Source organism: Artemia sp. Qi Xiang Cuo, chromosome 2 (genome assembly GCF_049724085.1).
Source record: "Artemia sp. Qi Xiang Cuo chromosome 2, ASM4972408v1, whole genome shotgun sequence".
Lineage (NCBI taxonomy): Eukaryota > Metazoa > Arthropoda > Branchiopoda > Anostraca > Artemiidae > Artemia > Artemia sp. Qi Xiang Cuo.
In genome coordinates this window covers 10,239,972-10,262,501 of record NC_142795.1, presented here as the reverse complement: position 1 = coordinate 10,262,501, position 22,530 = coordinate 10,239,972, and the positions used below count along the sequence as shown (strand labels likewise).

Sequence of the window (22,530 nt, the reverse complement as noted above, 5' to 3'; positions counted from 1 at the left end):
TCCCCCACAACAAGACCTGTCAGTCAACTTTATACACTAAGTCGTTTCTAAGATATTGCTGATACGCCCTTTTTGACAACCAGCATGCATATGGTGTGTTCTGATTCAGTTCAACTTCCACCCTCAATATTCCCTGAAAATTTCACCTTCATACCTTTAACCATAGTTGTAATAGTGGTCACAGTAGTACTAGTAGTAGTAGCAGAAGTACTAATAGTAGGCTACTAGTAGCAGCAGTAGTATTAACATATTGCCTTTTGGTCAGTTGAACGGTTCTAGGTGCTTACCCCCCTCCCCGTCCACCGATTACCCCCCCCCCCCCGTGGAAAATACCATGCGGAAAAAAACGCGGAAAATACAGCCCCCCGCCCCCGCAGAAAATACCCTCCCTCCGCTAAATACCCCCCCATCGCCCGGAAAATACCCCCTTGGAAATTAAGGCTTTCCAAATTTGAGAATTTTATTTGAGTTTTTTTTCCGTAGGGGGAACGAATTTTTGTACTTATGTATTATACGGCATTCACTCAAGTTTATGCTGTGTAAAATTCGAGAACACACCAATTTTTTCGTTAGTTTTTTCGTTCCTTCAGGAATTAATTTGGGCTATATATTTACATATTAGGGGGGGGGGGTAAAGTATAGCGGGTCTGCATGCAAAATGTGTTTGGTACAATTGTTCTGCACATTAGATTGATAGATAGAGAAGTGTATATTGAAGCCAAATATACGGGCGTGAACATAGTAAAATAACATAAATGAAAGGCACAAATAACATAAACTTTAATCAGTAATCATCATAAAACACTTAAATGAATCACTACATTAACCTAATAATAGTACTTAAAAAAAAAACACTTAACACTTGGAAAATCACTTAACACTTGACACTTTTAATAAATTAAATTTTTTGAAGAAGTTATTTTTATTAAGAAAAGAGTAGGTGACATTAGATATATTATGAGATATTTTTAAAGTAAATTTGAAGGTCACCGAGAGGAGAGGAGGTGGGATTAAAAAAAAAAAAATTAAATGGAACATTACATTTACTATATACTTTTTTTTCTTTTTTTAAAACAAAATTTCCAGATACCTCGCTATTCTTTTCAGTGGCCATACCTAGAAGGAATTATTTTCTGACTTTAAATTGTCCAAATACTTTATCACCACCCCTTCCCCTCCCCCTATGTGCAAATATATAGCCCAAATAATATATTTCTCATCTATTCTGTCACTTGTCTTAGTCTTGTCTCGTGCTAAGATGACAGGAACTAACGAAGAAACGGGTTTGTTCTCGAGTTTTACACAGCGTAAACTTGACTGAGTGGCGCATAATATACAAGTACCGAAATTCCTTCCCCCCACGCAAATAAAAAAAATTCTCAAATTTGGAAAGCATTATTTTCCACGAGGGGGTATTTTCCGGGGGGATATTTACCGAGTGGGTATTTTCTGCGGGGGGTAAACGCCGGCCACCCAGTTGAACATCCCCCTCATCAAGCCTTAGAAGTTTTATCTTGATACTATTAACCGCTACTACAATATTGCCGATATGCCCTTTTGATAACCTATATGTTCATAGTGTTTTAATTTAGTTAAACTTCTCCCTCTACACTTCCTGAAATTTTCATCTTAATAGTGCAACTATATAGTGCAACTATGTAGTGCATCTTAATAGTGCAACTAATATTTGCAAAAGAAGTGGTAGGATTTACAAAATAAAACTTTAAAAAACGCATCAAAAATGTGTTTATATTCGTTTTGTTTACGTTTTCACGAGTCGGACAAACATTTCGGGGGGGGGGGGTCAAAACCCCTAACCCTCCTCAGGATACGGCCTTGAGTAGTGATAGTAGCAGTAGTAGCGTGCAAATATTGCCTTTTTTGGTCAATGGATCATCTCCCTCATTGTTTTCTGAAGGTTCAAGATTATTATACTCAGTCATTCCTGAGTTGCGTCCTTTCGACAATCTTTATGCACATAATGTATTTTCATTTAGCAATTCTTCTCTCAGCATTCTCTGTAAGGTTCACTTGAATGCCCTTCATCCTTTGGGGCACTAAGGTTCAAACATTCCCACCATTCATAGGCAGCGCACTTGCCCTGCCTAAGTAAAGAACGATGTGGGCGCAGTGGGTTTTTTTTCTCCATACCCGGGCACTTCGTATCGAAGGAGTTGTCGTAGAAACTTCGAAAAGGGCTCATTCGATTGGAAATTGGAGTGCCTAGTGCCCTTTTTAATAGTCGAAAGTGATTGGAGGGCAACTACCCCCCCCCCGCCCATCATTCCCCCAAACACATCCAATCAAAATTTTGAGATAGCCATTTTGTTCAGGTCAGTTGATTTCAAGATAGAAAATATGTTTTTGAGGAGGATACTCCCCCACAACCCTCAGGGCAAGGGTTTTAAATTATGCCCTGGGGGCATATAAGGTTTTCAAACAGTTCGTGGTAACGAACTGTAAGTAAGGAGCGACCCGGCTCAATGGTAACCAAAACTCTAAAAAACGGGTTTCTGATATCAATAGATACATCAAAATAATCAAATTTCAATGCTAATTTCAAATATATATCTTTCATCAAGTTTAGTCCTACCCATCAAAAGTTAAGCGCCTGAGAAAATTTGGCTGATTTTCAAAAAAAAGGGGGAAAGACCCCCTAAAAGCTATAGAACCTTGATGAAACTCACACCATCATATTCAGCGTATTAGAGAACCGTACTGTAGATGTTTCAAGCTCCTATCTACTAAAATGTGGAATTTTACATTTTTTGCCAGAAGAAAGATCACGGATGCGTGTTTATTTGTTTGTTTGTTTGTTGTTTTTTTTTTCCCAGGGGTGATCGTATCGACCCAGTGGTCCTAGAATATCGTGGGAGGGCTCATTGGAACGTAAATTAAAAGTTCTAGTGCCCTTTTTAAGTGACCAAAAAAATGGAGGGCAACTAGGCCCCCTCCCACGCTTATTTTTTTCCCAAAGTCACCCGATAAAAATTTTGAGATAGCCATTTTGTTCAGCATGGTCGAAAATATGATAAATATGTCTTTTAGGATGACTTAATCCCCCGAAGTTCCCAGAGGGAGGGCTAAAAGTTATGAACTTTACCCAATGTTAACATATAGTATTGGTTATTAGGAAGTATACAGAAGTTTTCAGGAGGTTTTTTTAACTGGTAGTGGGAGGGAGGGGGGGGTCGGTGGTTATGTTGGAGGATCTGTTCATGAAGGAAGTTTTCATGGGGGAAGGGAAATTGCCATGAAGGGGGCGCCGGACTTGCCAGCATTATTTATTGGGTATTGGGAAGTATACAACCATTTTCAGGAAGGATTTTTTCTGGAGGGGGGGGGGGCTAGAGGAGGGGGTTACTATGGAGAATCGGTCCGTGGAAGATTTTTATTTGGGGTAAGGGACATTTCTATGAAGGGGGCGCCGGATTTCCAAGCATTATTTAAAAAACGATCAGAAATTAAATAAAAAAAACAAGTTTTTTCAACTGAAATGTAAGAAGGAATATTAGAACTTAACACGAACAGAAATTATAACGTATGTGAGGGGGTTCTCCCCCCAGTCAATACCTCGCTCTATACGCTACAGTTTTTTCAGTGCTTTCAAAAGAGCCATCTATTCTAATTAAACGGCCTTTGTGATTCAGGGATTTGTGAATCAAAATTTTTTTAAACTTTTAACGTAAAGAGCGTGGTATTGACTAAGGGGAGAACCCCCTCATATGCGTAATAACATATACGTAATAAAAAAAAACAAGCAATACGGCTCAATAGTAAATTTGTTAATTTGTAAGTTAATTTGTTAGACATCCACTTAGCAAATGAAAAATAAAATTTTTATGCAAATAAGAGCTGCATTAACTAAAAAACGATCAGAAATTAAATTAAAAAAACAAGTTTTTTAAACTGAAAGTAAGGAGCGACATTAAAACTTAAAACGAACAGAAATTATTCCGTATATGAAAGGGGCTGTCCCCTCCTCACCGCCTCGCTCTTTACGATAAATTTTGACTCTGTCTCACAACTTTATTTTTTAAAACAATAAAAAACTTTAGCGTAAAGAGCGAGGCGTTGAGGAGGGGACAACCCCTTTCATATACGGAATAATTACATTTCAACTGAAATGTAAGAAGGAATATTAGAACTTAAAACGAACAGAAATTATAACGTATGTGAGGGGGTTCTCCCCCAAGTCAATACCTCGCTCTTTACGCTACAGTTTTTTTTTAGTGCTTTCAAAAGAGCTATCTATTCTAATTAAACGGCCTTTGTGATTCAGGGGTTAGGGCTGTCCCCTCCTCAACGCCTCGCTCTTTACTCTAAAGTTTGACTCTGTCTCACAACTTTATTTTTTAAAACAATAAAAAACTTTAGCGTAAAGAGCTAGGCGTTGAGGAGGGGACAGCCCCTTTCATATACGGAACAATTACATTTCAACTGAAATGTAAGAAGGAATATTAGAACTTAAAACCAACATAAATTATAACGTATGTGAGGGGGTTCTCCCCCAAGTCAATACCTCGGTCTTTACGCTACAGTTTTTTTTTTTTTTATTGCTTTCAAAAGAGCTATCTATTCTAATTAAACGGCTGGGGTTTGTGATTCAGGGGTTTGTGAATCAAAATGTTTTTTTAACTTTTAACGTAAAGAGCATGGTATTGACTAAGGGGAGAACCCCCTCATATACGTAATAACATATATGTAATAAAAAAAAACAATAAAAAAACAAGCGATACGGCTCAATAGTAATCGAAACTTTTAAAAACAGAATTTTGATGTCAATAAATGTATCAGAAGAATGTGTTTATAATTCTAATCCTAAATTTATACATTTTGCTAAGTTTAGTACTACTCATCACAGATTACGAGTCTCAAAAACTTTTCTCTATTTTTTAAAGAGGGGGGGAAACATCCCTTACAAGTGAATGGATTTTAATAAAAATCACACCGTCAGATTCAGCATATCAGAAAACCCTATTACATAGGATCAAGCTCATATCTGCAAAAATCTGCAACTTTGTATTTTTTGCCAGAAGAAAAATATACGAATATAGAAGTTAGTTACGTAAGTTAATTTGTAAAGACATCCATTTAGCAAAAGAAAAGTAAAATTTTTATGCAAATAAAAGCTGCATTAACTAAAAAACGATCAGAAATTAAATAAAAAAAAACAAGTTTTTTAAACTGAAAGTAAGGAGCGACATTAAAACTTAAAACGAACAGAAATTATTCCGTATATGAAAGGGGCTGTCCCCTCCTCAACGCCTCGCTCTTTACGCTAAAGTTTGACTCACAAATTTAAATTCACAATTTTTTGTCTCACAAATTTATTTTTTAAAACAATAAAAAACTTTAGCGTAAAGAGCTAGGCGTTGAGGAGGGGACAGCCCCTTTCATATACGGAATAATTTCTGTTCGTTTTAAATTTTAATGTCGCTCCTTACTTTCAGTTTAAAAAACTTGTTTTTTTTATTTAATTATAGGAGGCGTTGTCGTAGAAACTTCAAAACAGGCTCATTCGATTGGAAATTCAAAGGGCTAGTTCCCTTTTTAATAGTCGAAAGTGATTGGAGGGCAACTAGCCCCCTCCCTACGCCCATCATTCCCCCAAACACATCCAATCAAAATTTTGAGATAGCCATTTTGTTTAGCGTTTTGATTTCCAGATAGAAAATATGTTCTTGAGGAGGATACTCCCCCACAACCCTCAGGGCAAGGGTTTGAAGTTATGCCCTGGGGCATATAAGGTTTTTATAGAAGGCGTTGTCGCAGAAACTTCAAAAAATGCTCCTTCGATTGGAAATTCAAAGGACTAGTGCCCTTTTTAATAGTCGAAAGTGATTGGAGGGCAACTAGCCCCCCCCCCCCCCACGCCCATCATTTCCCCTAACACATCCAATCAACATTTTGAGATAGTCATTATGTTCAGCGTAGTTGATTTCCAGATAGAAATAAGTTTTTGAGGTGGATACTCCCCCACAGTCCTCAGGGCAAGGGTTTGAAGTTATGCCCTGGGGGCATATAAGGTTTTTAAAGAAGGTGTTGTCGTGGAAACTTCAAAAAAAGCTCATTCGATTGGAAATTCAAAGGGCTAGTGCCCTTTTTAATAGTCGAAAGTGATTGGAGGGGAACTAGCCCCCCTTCCTACGCCTATAATTCCCCCAAACACAATTAATCAAAATTTTGAGATAGCCATTTTGTTCAGTGTAGTTGATTTCCAGATAGAAAATATGTTTTTGAGGAGGACACTCCCCCAAAACCCTCAGGGCAAGGGTTTTAAGTTATGCCCTGGGGACATATAACATGGACATATGTCTGGCACATGCAAGAACTCTTCTATTTGTTCAGTTTGCGGCGAAAAAGGACACTCTAGTTCTAAAAATGATCCCTGTTCTAGACTGAAAAAATGTGCACTATGTAAGTCTACTAATCATCCCTGCTATAGCTACAAGTGTCCCTTTGCTCAATCTCTGCTAAAACAGATTTCGAAATAATGCTGCGTTCAACTTCGATTCTATCATGGAGTATAAACGGAAAAGTTTCTGATAAAATTCCTATTTTGACCCAGTTGCTCAAGGAATATGATATTATTCGACTCCAAGAACATTTTTTGTCAGCAGAAAAAAGGGAATTGATTAAAATCTCGTCAGATTGCATAGTGTTTTTCTCTCCGGCAAAAATAACAGCAGCTTGTGGACGCCCCTCCGACGGCCTCTCGATTTTTACTCGTTTACCCTGTAAATTGATCGAAGCAGGGGATCAAATTCTTGCAGTTTCATATCTGAACACGTCCATAATGAATGTTTACCTATCAACAAACTATCGTAACGAGAAATCCAAGGCGAAGTTTATGGGGGCTTGCAAGAAACTGCTGATCTTGCTGATCAAGAAAAACGCAAAATCCGCAGTCACTCGCTCGATATTAATAGGTGACTTTAACTGTGATTTGACTAATAAAACGCTCCCCAGAAGTCAGCTTCTTTGGAGGACCATTCCTCCTTCGTATTCATTAGTTGACAAAAATTAATCCTATACCTATGTTGGCCCCAGCTCTTCAACTTCGAACCTCGATCATGTTGTTTCTTGCTTTTCGATCAAACAGGCCACTGTACTTCGTGAAGGCTACTGCTTTGACCACTTATCTTTTTGTGCGACAATTGAGTGCAATGTTGGAAGCAAAACTCCGCAAGAGGGAAAGTGGTTTTATGTTCAAGAATGGACTCACGTTGATCGTCAGTTATTTATGTCCGAGTGTGACACGTTACTCAACAAAATTAAAGTTACTTTTCACCTGCTTAGTTCAGAATGCAGGTCTTATGTCAGTGAGTACGAGATTAAAATAAAGCTTACGATTTATCTTGCAAAAATCAACCACGCGCTTCGATGCGCAGAAAAGTGTGCAGTCCCATCTAGACGTGTTCGCAAAAATACAGAAATCACCAACTGGTGTAAAAATCTAAGTCCTGTTGCAGCTTGTCATTCAGCTAAATTGTGGCTCCGAATCTGGAACGAATCCGATAAACCGCGCTCCGATATAATAAACGAATTGCGTCTGAAGAGAAAAAGAAAGTTCAAGAGCCCTTAAAGACCACAAAATAATGTTGATTCAAAAAAATGTTGATAAGATAGCTAGTGATCCTTCACTTTTATGGAAAATTTTTAAACGCAGTGACCGGAATTCTGTCGGTAGTATTCCAGAAAAAAACTGGATTGATTATTATAAAAGTGAGTTTTTGTCTCCTGACCTTGTTGCTGAAAGTAAATATGAAAAAGAGCTTGACCGTTTGCTTGCCAAATCTATTTGTTCTGCTTCTATAGTGACGCCCTCCGATATTGAGTTTAATCTAAAAAAAAATTAAGAAAAAACCTTCTGCCGGTGTTGATTTAATATTTGCTAAACGCTTTGAACATTGTAGTAGTCTTTTGCTGCAGCACCTTTCGTTACTTTTTCAAATGTCTTTTTCTTCTGGTATTGTGCCTCAACAGTTTTGTATTGGCCAGAATACGCCTATACCGAAAAAAAAGAAAAAGGATCTCGATGATTGTCAATCATATCGGCCTATAACGGTCTCAAGCACCACTTTTAAAATATTTGAGTCTATTATTCTTAAAGATATTTCCCAATAGTGTTCTGTGCCTTTGCATCACTTCTGTTTTCAGAAAGAACTTAGTCGTGAGCATGCTCTTTTTTCCCTTTTTACGGTCTTGTAGATGTGGAAGGTTCCGGGGATTTCATTGTTCTATGTGCACTGGACATTGCCAGAGCATTTGATTCGTGTATTTTTGCCCAGATTTTGGTAGAAGCTCTAAAGAGAAGGGTTGACTTCTCAGTTATAAGGTGTCTTCGATACATGTATAAACATCTTCGTGCCAAAATGAAGCGCAGTTCAGAGCTTTTTAATGTGCTAAAGGGCGTTAGACAAGGAGGTCTAACTTCCCCCGCGCTATTTAATTATTCAGTCATTCCAGCTCAAAGTTCTATTGACTCCACCTGTATTTACGAGGGTCTGGACATCTCTTTACTTGCGTAGGCTGATGATATCCTAAATCTGAGTCGCACTTTCTCTGGTTGTGAGAGCACTTTTTCGACGTTAAAACTAGAATATCAGTAGATTGGTTTAAGTTTTAATGTGGATAAAACTGTGGCTGTCGGTTTCAACCTCAAAAGATACTCTGAGAAATCCCTCTAATTTACTGAAACTTGTATCCCCCTCTCTAAAAGCCTTATTTATCTGGGAATGCCCATTGGAAATTCAATTAAGGAAACTATTAAGCTTGCCATTCAAAATCTTGAAAAAAAAGACAAGGTTAGCTTATGCGTCACTTGTCTCTAACGTTACACACCTTAATCGTTTCCATCTTTCTAAGATTTATAGTAGTCTAACTGTGCCTCATCTTCTTGCTCTGTCTCCTATTTGGCAATTTTTTACTGCTTCAAAAAAAAACTTTTTCATCGGATTTGTTTTAAACTTGTTAAATTCCTTTTAAATATGCACCCTTGAAATAGTGACTCTCTTTTCTCCCAAAAGTTCAAGCTCATTTTACCTTAGACAATTATTGATAAAAGAGTAAAAGATTTTAAATCTTCCGCCAGTAAACTAAATCATGATTGGTCCTCTTTATTTTTATGAGTTTTTTTTATGTCTTTTGATTTATTTCTTATCTTGTGATTATGATATATGATTTGTGATTATGTCTATGATTAATATGATTGTAAAAACTACTTATTTTTGTTCAGTGTATAAGTTTTCTTGTCTTTTTTCTTTTGTTTCTCTTATGTACTCTGTCATTAGGGGACTTGCGCCCTTTTTTGTTTTGACAGGTTATAAATAAACTGAATTCAATTGAGTAAGGTTTTAATAGAAGGCGTTGTCGTAGAAACTTAAAAAAGGCTCATTCGATTGGAAATTAAAAGGGTTATTGCCCTTTTCAGTAGTAAAAAGTTTTTGGAGAGAAACTAGCCCCCCCCCCCACACACATCATTCCCCACACACATCCAATTCAAATTTTGAAATAGTCATTTTGTTAATCGTATCGATTTCCAAATAGAAAATATGTTTCTGAAGAGAACACTCCCCCACAACCCTTAGGGCAAAGTTTTTAAGTTATACCCTGGGGGCATATAAGGATTCTAGAGAAGGCGTTGCCATAGAAACTTCAAAAAAGCTCATTCGATTGGAAATTTAAAGGGCTAGTGCCCTTTTTAGTAGTCGAAAGTGATTAGAGGGCAACTAGCCCCCCCCCCCCCCCCATAATTCGTCAAACACATCCAACAAAAATTTTGAGATAGCCATTTTGTTCGGCATAGTTGATTTCCAGATAGAAAACATATTTTTGAGGAGGACACTCCCCCACAACCCTCAGGGCAAGGGTTATAAGTCATGCCCTGGGGGCATATAAGGTTTTTATTGAAAGCATTGTCTTAGAAACTTCAAAAAGGGCTCATTCGATTTGAAATTCCCAGGGGTAGTACCCTTTTTAATTTAAGGGCCTACCTTTTCCCCAAACACATCCAAGCAAAATTTTTAGATAGCCATTTTATTCAACGTAGTTGAAAGTTTTGGAAATTAGGTCTTTAAGGATGACAACCCCTCCCCCCCTCCACAGACCTCAGGGCAAGGGTTGTAAGTTATGCCCTGGGGGTATACAAAGTTTTTACTGAAAGCGTTGTCGTAGAAACTTCAAAAGGGCTCATTCAATAGGAAATTTTTTTAATAGTTGAAAGGGATTGGATAGCGACTAACGCCCCTCTCATGCCGACCATTTTTCCAAACACATCGAATTAAAATTTTGAGATATCCATTTTGTTCAACGTAGTTGAAAGTTCTGGAAATTAGGTCTTTTAGGATGACCACCCCCTCAGAGCCCTCAGTTCAAGAGTTGTAAGTAATTCCCTGGGGTACATAAAGTTTTTATTGAAAGCGCTGTCGTAGAAACTTCATAAGGGCTCATTCAATTGGAACTTGAAAGGGCTAGTGCCTTTTTTAATAGTTGAAAGTGATTGGATAGCGACTAACGCCCCTCTCACGCCCACCATTTTCCGAAACACATCCAATCAAAATTTTGAGATATCCATTTTGTTCAACGTAGTAGAACGTTCTGGAAATTATGTCTTTTAGGATGATAACCCCCTCAGAGCCCTCAGTGCAAGGGTTGTAAGTTATGCCCTGGGGGCATATAAGGTTTTTTTAGTAAGTTGTTGCATAAATCATAGGCGGCGCGATCGCGCTGTCTAAGTAAAGAACGAGGACACTCGAGAACAAGACAAGAAACGGGGATTAAGTAAAGAGGAGGAAACTCCCCCACAGTCCTCAGGGCAAGGGTTTTAAGTTATGCCCTTGGGGCATATAAGAACGATGTTGGCATAATGTATTATTTATTAATTTTTTCCTTTAGAGTAGGGCACTTCGTATCGAAGAAGTTGTCATAGAAACTTCGAAAGGCGCTCATTCAATTGGAAACTGGAGTGGCTTGTGGCCTTTTTGATAGTCGAAAGTGATTTGAAGTTGACTAACACCCCTTCCACACCCACCATTTCCCGAAACACATCCAATCAAAATTTTGAGAAAGCCATTTTGTTCAGCGTAGTTGATTTCCAGATAGAAAATATGTTTTTGAGGACAGTCCCCCTTAGGGCTAGGGTTGTAAGTTATGCCCTAGGGGCATTTAAGGTTTTTTTTTATAGAAGGCGTTGTCGTAGAAACTTTAAAAAGGGCTCATTCGATTGGAAATTTAAAGGGCTAGTGCCCTTTTAAATAGTCGAAAGTGATTAGAGGGCAACTAACCCGCCTCTCACGCCCACCTTTTCCCCAAACACATCTAGTCCTAACTTTGAGATAGCCATTTTATTCAACGTAGTTTTAAGTTCTGGAAATTAGGTCTTTGAGGATGAGGCCCCCCCATAGCCCTCAGGGCAAGAGTTGTAAATTATGCCCAGGGGGCATTATAAGGTTTTTATAGAACGCTTTGTCGTAGATACTTAAAAAATGGTTAATTCAATTGGAAATTGATATGGTGAGTGCCCTGTTTAGTAGTCAAAAGTGATTGGACTAACACCCCTTCTACGCCCACCATTTTCCCAAGTCTATCCAATAAACGTTTCGAAATAACCATTTTGTTCCAAAAATTTGCACTTTACTGAAAAAATACAAATGAATTTGCATTGTCAATTTAATATACATATACTGATATTTAGTAATTAAAATGTTAATACTATTTGATTTATTAAAGTTATAAAAGTAAAAACATTTATATTTTTCAGTAAAGTCCAAATTTTGTTCTAGCCTTGGGAAGGAATAGGGGTTTTGCACCCAACTTATGTTAATTTCTGCTCGTTTTGTCTTTGACTCGGTTAATTATTGTAATTTCTGTTCGTTTTTGCGTTTCATTTATTTATCGATGCTGATTTGTGGTAGTTTCACGCTTGGTAGATTATTTGATTTTATTTTTGTTCATTTTTTGTTTAATGGAGTTCTTTACTTTTCTTTGAAAAACTTATTTTGTGGAAAGTTTTTTTTTAATTAATCTCAATAACAAATACTATATGTAAACAATGGGAGAATTGGGGGGAGGGGGTTGACATCCCCAGAGACACAGTTACTGGACCTTTCAACTATGCTGAACAAAATGGCTATCTCAAAGTTTCGATTGGATATGTTTAGAGAATGGATGGGAGTATGAAACCAAGAAGAGAAAATATAAGAAATGTAAAAAAACAAAAACAAAAAAAAACATAGAAAAACGAGGGTAGTATCAGTCAGCGGAACAATATGAAGAGAAAATAAGCACATATTTCGACAACGACCTCCGCCAAGTCGTCCTCAGTACTAAAGTAAAAATAAAAACGAAAAAAAAACAATCTAACCTTTTGAAGTAGACTTTTTTTTCGTTTTTATTTTTGTTAGCATTGAGGACAACTTGGCGGAGGTCCTTGTCGAAATATTTACTTAATTTCTCTTCATATTTTTCCACTTGCAGACACTACCCTCATTTTTCTTTGCTTTTCATTTATTACATTTTCTCTTTTTTCTTTCATACGTCGTGTATAGCCAGTGTGGTCTTAGAATGGATGGGCGTGTGAGGGGACTGGTCGCCCTCCAGTCACTTTTGACTCTTAAAAAGGGCAGTAAAACTTACAATCTCTAATTTAATGAGCTCCTTCCAAAGTTTCTACGACAACTCCTTCTATACGAAGTGTTTGATGGAAAAAAAAATAGATAAACAAAAGAAATAAATAATACATTTTGCCCACTTCCCTCTTTACTGATCTATTATTAATAATAGAAAAAAAGAGGAAATACAAGAAAAATCATACTTTGTAGAATTGTAGAGTAAAAGAGGCGCATATACCTTATTTAGGATCTTAGGGCTAAAAAATATCAGTAATTTATAAAAATATAGCAAAAAAAAAAATTGTGAATAGTTTAGCCGAACAGACCGGGAACTAACAGTCTAAAAAGTGAAATTTAAATGATAAAAATAGCCTTGAAAGAAAATATAAAATAAACAAGAGAAGATTCGATTGTAGCAGGTGTGTGTGCAGATCTAACCCTCTTTGGGAGCTGCTTTCATTAAATTAAAAATCAAGCATGAAAGAGAGATAGAGTTAGGCTCGAAAGAAAATGTATATACTATATTAATCTAATGAAAAAATAGATTAGGATTGTGGAGGGTTGCAATTTGAAGGCTTTTTTATCGTTTGGGGCATCAATGGAACCCGTTATGTCCTTACAATTTTACATCTTTTGGGGGATCCTAAAATACAGGGTCCAACCTTCTTTAGTTAAACATAAAAAAAAATATGGATGGAATATGTAGAATATGTACTTTCGCAGAGCTAGGTATTTTTTCCAGAAAAAGAAGAAAAAAAAACCGGCCAAATTAACTATGTAATAAAGGTGCTAAGCTATTGGACAAAAAATAAGATAATTGAAACACTAATTATATTACCTATTTGTTAAAATTTGAGTTAATATGAATCGTAGGTAATTTTGGGAGAAGGAATATAGGACACGGTTTCGCCTTGAAAGTTGTTAAAAATATAAGCATTTTGGGCTAAAAAGTGCAACTTTTATCCTTTTGTCCATCGAAGTCAAAAGAAAGAAAATTTGAAGATTTTGTTATAAAATATAGGAAAAAAATTAAAAGTCTAAGGGGGAGGGTCAATCATTAAAGAAACAAAAAATCTAAAACGGTCAAATTTTAGTAACTGGCGAGGAGGGGGGGGCTACCAAATCCGTAATACTTTTCCAAATACCAAGTTTTTTTTCTAGCATCCGTCATTTCGCGATTACATGAACACCAGATCGTAGTATCCCAGTCCTACTCGTATTATTAAATAAAGATAAAAGTAATCAAATCAGTGCTATTGCGTAACATATATTGGAAAGGAGTGTGTACGAGCATTTCTTATGCACAAATAGTCAAAATTGACTTCGTAATAGGACATAAAATCAAATAAATTCTTAATATACCCGTTTAATACGAGTGGTAGCGAATCTTACGGAAGCCTAATTGAGAAAAATAGGGGACAAGAGAAGTTTCAGAGGAGAGAATACAATTTAAGCCGAAAAAGGAAATTAAAATACCGGAGGCCTATAAGTATTTTGTCTAAAATGTGTAATTTCTAAGGTTGTGTCCAGCGCATGAGGGTAATTATTAAATTCAGTGAAAAATTTAAAGTTTGGTGTGAAATATATAAATAGAGTTGGAAATGAGAATAGAATGATCAACCAAAGGAAACCTTTTACTCATTCTTGGGGAAGAATTAAGGTATCATTAATTTAAAAGAAAAAAGAAAATAATAATCCTTTTAAGAGGGAAAGGGTAACAATCATAAAAAAAAACCTAAAATATTCGGAATTAATTAATTTGGAAGATCGTGATTGAACTTCCTTGTTATGATACCAGGACTGTTTTTTTTAATGGTCACGTATTTTATTGTAAATATTATTTATTTGTATTTATCTGTAATTTGCTGATGACGGCTCTTGGATATAGAGCGGAAATATTCATTTCGAATTTTTTTTTTGACAGTCTGAAAAATAATTCCTTGTTGCTTTATCTTTTGTTATTTATATTATGGTAAGGCAGTGTGGTCTTCGTCCCTGTTTACATTTCATCAAGCCAAAATAGAATTCGTTGGATTATTTGAGTTGTTCGGAAGCCAAACATATACACTCCGCAGGTTGCGCCTTTTTGACTTCTAGCCTGAATGAAAATGATTGATTGATGTCAGATCAAAATAATTTCTTTTTGAAAATTCCCCAATTGCAGAAAACTTTTATGGCCAAGACAAAATTATGTTGAATATCGACTACCGAGGGTTCATCTACAGAACGGAGGAGTAGAAAACAAAAATTTAATAAACATTAAAAATGGATGTGTAGTCAATTAGAATTTTAAATTCAATTTGTTGTAAGATTAATTGTGCTAATAAGCCTTTTTTTATTAGCTTCGAAAGCTTCGTCTTGAACTCACTGATAAGAATATGCTAGCAGTATTATTGGATCACTTATGTCCGTACCTGACATCTCTGTGCTGCTCTTTTACTCCCCTCAACCTTAATCCAATCTCACGGATGGAGTATTTGAAAGAGTTGGAACTCTATCCCAGTTCTTCTGAACCATTTCAAGTGCCGAAAGGTTTATTCCAAAGGTAAGTATTTTATTGTTTATCTTTTCTTTTTCTTACAATTGTAAAAGCATGAAAGAATTAGATGATTTTCTGCTCAGTCTTTTTCGGTTTCATATTTCAAGCCTGCCTCTAATTCAATATTTTTGCAAAGAGCTAGTAATCAAGCCTTTTTGTTTCTGGTATTCAATGCTTAAAGTACCAAGGACACCTAAAATGAAAACTAATTCATTAAATTGGTCAAGTGCAAACTTACACAGCCATATACGTCTTAAATTAGTGTGAAAACCAATAATTCATTTTTTAAGGAGAAAGCCCCCGCTTACATAATGTTTTCCAATAGGAAAGTTCGTGGCTAATTTCAAAAATAAAGGACGTGTGCTGTTAAACAGCAGAAAATGAGCAAAAAATAAATAAATCAGCATATAGCCTTAGAAAGTGTTGTTTTCGGTAAAGTTCTACCAAATCCTATTATTGACTTACGCATAAAGTGAATATACCACTCGATGCCTTTTTTAATGCTGATTACGAATATAGTAATCATTTATATCGGAAATGAATTTCAGCCCCACCCCCTATATATGCCAATTCAGGGTATATATTTCTACAACCTAACCCTGAATTGGCATATATAGGGGGGGGGGGCTGAAATTCATTTCCGATAGAAATTATTATTACATTCTTAATCAGCATAAAAAAAAGGCATCGAATGGTGTATTCACTTTATTCCTAACTCAATAATATGATTTGGTAGAACTTTACCTTGTTTTCTTGTATGTTCTGGTAAAAGAGAAATCGGAACCTAGTTCAGCAAAGCTCTTTTCTCTGAAAAATACTTTAAGGAATGCTTCTTGAAAAGAGCTTGGCTAGACTAGGCCTAGTCTTGATGTTACTAGGATTTTTGGCACTCCAGGATCTTTTAACCGTGAAGCAGTTTAAAAGTAAACATTAATGATTCTAAAAGAAAGTATCAATATATAGGCTACCCTATTTGTAGTTTTGCAGACTTAATGACTTCCACTGATAGCCTACCTTATGTAGGCTAAGGTAAGACACCTAGTTGGCTGTGTGATTTGCTTGAATATTTTGATATAAAGCTACCTCATAGCTATTATATAATAGTAGCATATACCTTTTATGCTTTTTTTTATATTAGAAATACAAATTACTTGGGTGAGCACTGTTTGGGTTTTAAAGTCATTGGTTCTTTATACTCTAAGCAACAAATATTGTCATTTACAAATATTGTCAATATTTACAACAAATATTGTCATGAGAAAGCACTATAAAGTCAAACAACAAACAATATTGTGTTTTCTTTAAACATGGAGAATGATACAGAGTCTTCTGTATGACTTTTTAAACATCAAATTATTATAGAGAAACATGAATAAAGTTATACAGAATACTTTTTGGTTTTCTTATTTAATATATGATCCACTAAAATACAAAAGAAATTACATTACCCCACTGATACATAGAGAAAACAACAAAGTCATACAGATGGCTTTTCATAGCCGCCTACACAATTTCATTTATAGAGCAGCCTAAATAAAGTCATACAGATGACTTTAATTTATCATTCTACTATAAAGCATTATGCTCTAAGCATTTGCTCTATAAAATAATGAGGCATAAAAGTAGTAAAGGTATAATATCTCCAGGAGGGCAGGTAGCCAGTCATTCCAGGAGGGCAGGTAGCCAATTATTCCAGGAGGGCAGGTAGCCAATCATTCCAGGAGGGCAGGTAGTCAATCATTCCAGGAGGGCAGGTGTAGTCCCCTCATATAGCTATAACGATTACAAGCGGGGTGTCTCCCTATATAGCTATAACAGTTTCAAGCGGGATGTCTCCCTATATAGCTATAACAGTTTCAAGCTCACAGTACCCTGCCACACAAGCAGACAGTGTAATGACCGGAATTCAACCACCGTGAAAATTCGTGATGTTTCTGTTCAAAGTGCGTGATGTTTTCATGCTAGTAATTCGTTTCCTTTGTTTGAAGTTGTGAAATTCTTTTTGTAATTTAATTTGTTAGGCGTGGTTGACTTATGTTTAACCTTGAACTAATTTACATAAATTAATTTATTATTAATTAATTTAAATAATTATATTAATTTACATAATAACATTAATTTACATAATTAAATTAATTTATATAATTACATTCATTAATAAAAAATTTTTTTTTACTTTTTTTAACTTTTTTTAACTTTTTTTTTATTTTTTTTTTTATTTTTTTTTTTTTTTTTTTTAATTTTTTTTAAATTTTTTTAGATTTTTTACATTCTAAGTATCTTCCCTTTGATTTTTTAATAAATTTGGGTTTGATGTAGGAATCAAACGTGAGACCAGTGATTTCCTAAGGTAAAAGAACGACACGTTAATCGACTGAACCAACAAGTCATTGAACATATTATGATTTTAGAAATACATTCAATGAATTGTTTCTGGGACATTGCCCAACACTCCAGGATCTTTTAACCATGAAGCAGTTTAAAGGTAACCATTAATGATTCTAAAAGAAAGTATCAATATATAGGCTACCCTATTTGTAGTTTTGCAGACTTAATGACTTCCACTGATAGCCTACCTTATGTAGGCTAAGGTAAGACACCTAGTTGGCTGTGTGATTTGCTTGAATATTTTGATATAAAGCTACCTCATAGCTATTATATAATAGTAGCATATACCTTTTATGCTTTTTTTTATATTAGAAATACAAATTACTTGGGTGAGCACTGTTTGGGTTTTAAAGTCATTGGTTCTTTATACTCTAAGCAACAAATATTGTCATTTACAAATATTGTCAATATTTACAACAAATATTGTCATGAGAAAGCACTATAAAGTCAAACAACAGACAATATTGTGTTTCCTTTAAACATGGAGAATGATACAGAGTCTTCTGTATGACTTTTTAAACATCAAATTATTATAGAGAAACATGAATAAAGTTATACAGAATACTTTTTGGTTTTCTTATTTAATATATGATCCACTAAAATACAAAAGAAATTACATTACCCCACTGATACATAGAGAAAACAACAAAGTCATACAGATGGCTTTTCATAGCCGCCTACACAATTTCATTTATAGAGCAGCCTAAATAAAGTCATACAGATGACTTTAATTTATCATTCTACTATAAAGCATTATGCTCTAAGCATTTGCTCTATAAAATAATGAGGCATAAAAGTAGTAAAGGTATAATATCTCCAGGAGGGCAGGTAGCCAGTCATTCCAGGAGGGCAGGTAGCCAATTATTCCAGGAGGGCAGGTAGCCAATCATTCCAGGAGGGCAGGTAGTCAATCATTCCAGGAGGGCGGGTGTAGTCCCCTCATATAGCTATAACGATTACAAGCGGGGTGTCTCCCTATATAGCTATAACAGTTTCAAGCGGGATGTCTCCCTATATAGCTATAACAGTTTCAAGCGCACAGGACCCTGCCATACAAGCAGACAGTGTAATGACCGGAATTCAACCACTGTGAAAATTTGTGATGTTTCTGTTCAAAGTGCGTGATGTTTTCATGCTAGTAATTCGTTTCCTTTGTTTGAAGTTGTGAAATTCTTTTTGTAATTTAATTTGTTAGGCGTGGTTGACTTATGTTTAACCTTGAACTAATTTACATAAATTAATTTATTATTAATTAATTTACATAATTACATTAATTTACATAATTACATTAATTTACATAATTACATTAATCTTTTTTATACTTTTTTTTAACTTTTTTTAACTATTTTTTTATTTTTTTTTTATTTTTTTTTTACTTTTTTTAATTTTTTTTTTACTTTTTTTTAGATTTTTTACATTCTAAGTATCTTCCCAATGATTTTTTATGAAATTTGGGTTTGATGTAGGAATCGAACGTGAGACCAGTGATTTCCTAAGGTAAAAGAACGACACGTTAATCGACTGAACCAACAAGTCAATGAACATATTATGATTTTAAAAATACATTCAATGAATTATTTCTGGGAAATTGCCCAACTGATGTTAAGCGTCACAATATCTTAACAGGTTCATTCCATTGAACCGAAACAAGTTCAAACACATTCAATTTATCAATTGTATTTTTGATAGGTGTTAAGGACGGTTCGTGAAAATCCCATGGTTTTTTCTGATTTTTTGGACATTTGCCTTAATTTGAGAGTAGTTTGTTAGAAATGCGTCATTGATAATTAAAAATCTGGATGCTAAAATCAGACAAACACAAGGAGTGTAACACCTGATCGGCTCATATATTTTGACTGATATTTCTAAAGTCAATTAAGATGAAGAAATGTAGGAGCGTAGGTGTGACATCACCAGGCACTTGCGAGGAAAATTTTTTGCTGGTGGGGGGCTTAAAAAGGCAAAAATGGGCGAACTACATGAGTTTGTAAGACGGTTCGGGAAAATCCCAAGGTTTTTTCTGATTTTTTGGACAATTACCTTAACCTAAGAGTAGTTTGTTAGAAATGCGTGGTTGATAATTAAAAAATCGGATGCTAAACTCAGACAAACAAAAGGATCGTAACACTTGATTGGCTCGTATATTTTGCATTATATTTCTAAATTCAATTAAGATGAAGAAATGTCGGAGTGTAGGTTTTACATCACCTGGAACGTGCAAGGGAAATTTTTTGTTGGTGGAGGATTTAAAAAGGCAAAAATTGGTGAACTACATGAGTTTATAAGACGGTTCGTGAAAATTCCAATGTTTTTTGTGATTTTTTGGACAATTGCCTTAACTTGAGAGTAGTTTTTAGACAATAGATGACCATTTACTCAACTTTCTCTCTCTCTCTATAGTGAGGGGTGGTGTCCGAGAGTTATTGAGATTTTCAAACACAAAAAAAAAACTTACACACACACACGAAAAAACTTACACACAAGAACTTAAACACAAAAAAAACTAACACACACACACGAAAAAACTTAAACAAAAAACTTAAACACAAAAACAAAATTAAAAACACACACAAACTTAAAAACTCACTCACAAAAGCACACAAAAACGCAAAAACATACACGTACAAAAAAACTTACACACACACACGCACACAAAAACTAACACACACAAAAACAAATTATCTCAACATAAAAATTACACACACACACACAAAAAATTACACACACACACAAACACAAACTTACACACACAAAAAAACTTACACACACAAAAAAACTTACACACACACACAAAAAAACTTACACACACACACAAAAACTTACACACACACAAAAACTTACACACACACAAAAACTTACACACAAAAAAAAACTAACACACACACACAAAAACTAACACAAACACAAAAACATAAACACACACAAAAACTTACACACACTAAAAAACTTACACACACACAAAAACTTACACACACACAAAAACTTACACAAAAACACACAAACACTTGCACACACAAAAAAAACTTACACACACACACACAAAAACTAACACATACAAAAAAACTTTCACACACACACAAAAAATAAAACAAACACACAAACTAACACAAACACACAAAAAATAAAAAACAAACAAAACACTTACAAAATAATAAATAATTACACAAACACAAACAAACTTACACACACACAAATAAATACACACACACAAAAAAAAACACACACACACAAAAAATTAAACACACACAACAAAATAAAAAAAAACACAAAATAAAGCAAAAACACATTAATACACAAAAACACATAAAAACTTACACACACAAAAAAAACATACACACACAAAAAAAATAAAAAACAAAAAAAAACTTACACACACACACAAACTTACACACAAACTTACACACACAAAAAATAAAAAAAACACAAAAACAATTACAAACACACAAAAACAATCATAGACTCAAAAACTTACACAAAAACACAAAAAAACTTACACACACACACAAAAACTTACACACACACAAAACTTACACATACACACACAAAAACATACATACATGAAATCACTTACACACACACACACAAAAATTACACACACACAAAAACATACACACACACACACACACACAAAAAATTAGACACGCACAAAAACTTAAACACACAAAACAACTTACAAACACACAAAAACTTACAAACACAAAAAAAAAATTACACACACACACACAAAAACAAACACACACACACACAAACATACACACACACAAAAAAACTTACACACACACACAAAAACTTGAACGTGAACAACAACATATACAAACACAAAAAATTACACACACAAAAACTTACACACACAAAAACTTACACACACAAAAACTTACACACACACAAAAACTTACACACAAACAAAAACTTACACAAACACAAAAACGAAAGGACACAAAAAAACTTACACACACACACAAATAAATACACACACACAAAAACTTACACACACAAAATAATCAACACACACAAAAACATACACACACACACAAAAACTAACGCCAAAAAACTAGCTTAAGCATGCAAGCAAAATTACACACACACAAAAACTAGCACACACACACAAAAACAATAGAAACCAAAAAAATTTACACACACAAAAACATTAACACAAAAAATAACAAGCACAAAAAAAAACTAACACACACAAAAAAAATTACACACAAACACAAAAAATTAAACAAACGCAAAAAAAAATACACACACACAAAAACTTACACACACACAAAAACTTACACACACACAAAAACTATAAAACAAGAACAAAAAAATAAACACACACAAAACAATACACACACAAAAAAACATACACACACAAAAACTTACACACACAAAAAAAAATACTTACACACACACATAAACTTACACAAACACAAAAACTGACACACACACACAAAACACTTAAATAAAAAAAAATACACACCCACAAAAACTTACTAACACACACAAAAACTAAACTACACAAAAATAATTACACACACACAGAAACTTACACACACAAAAACTTACACACACACAAAAACTAAACCACACCAAAAAACTTACACAAACCCAAAATAATACACACACACAAAAACTTACACACACACAAAAACATACACACACACAAAAACATAAACAGAAAAACAAAATTAAGCAGACACACAGAAACATACACACACACAAAAACATACACACACACACAAAATTACAAAAACACAAAAAATTAAACACACGCCAAGAAACTTAAACACACAAAAAAAACTTACACACACAAAAAAACTAAAAAACACAAAAAAAATACCTAAAAAAAAAAAAAAAACTTACACACACACAAAAACTTACACAAACGCAAAAAATTACACACAAACAAAAAACTTACACACAGAAACTTACACACACACAAAAAACTTACAAACACACACAAAAAATTACACACACACACAAACTTACACAGACAAAAAAACT

General features: G+C 34.7%; 1 protein-coding gene across 1 annotated transcript in view; it reads left to right on the top strand.

The window, feature by feature from the left end:
- Positions 1–22,530, top strand: part of LOC148954892 (uncharacterized) — a 415,568-nt gene that overhangs the window by 22,208 nt on the left and 370,830 nt on the right. Inside the window, exon 4 of the mRNA XM_089107977.1 lies at positions 14,957–15,159. Within this exon, the coding sequence (XP_088964103.1) occupies positions 14,957–15,159 (203 nt within the window). The remainder of the gene's footprint in view (positions 1–14,956; positions 15,160–22,530) is intronic.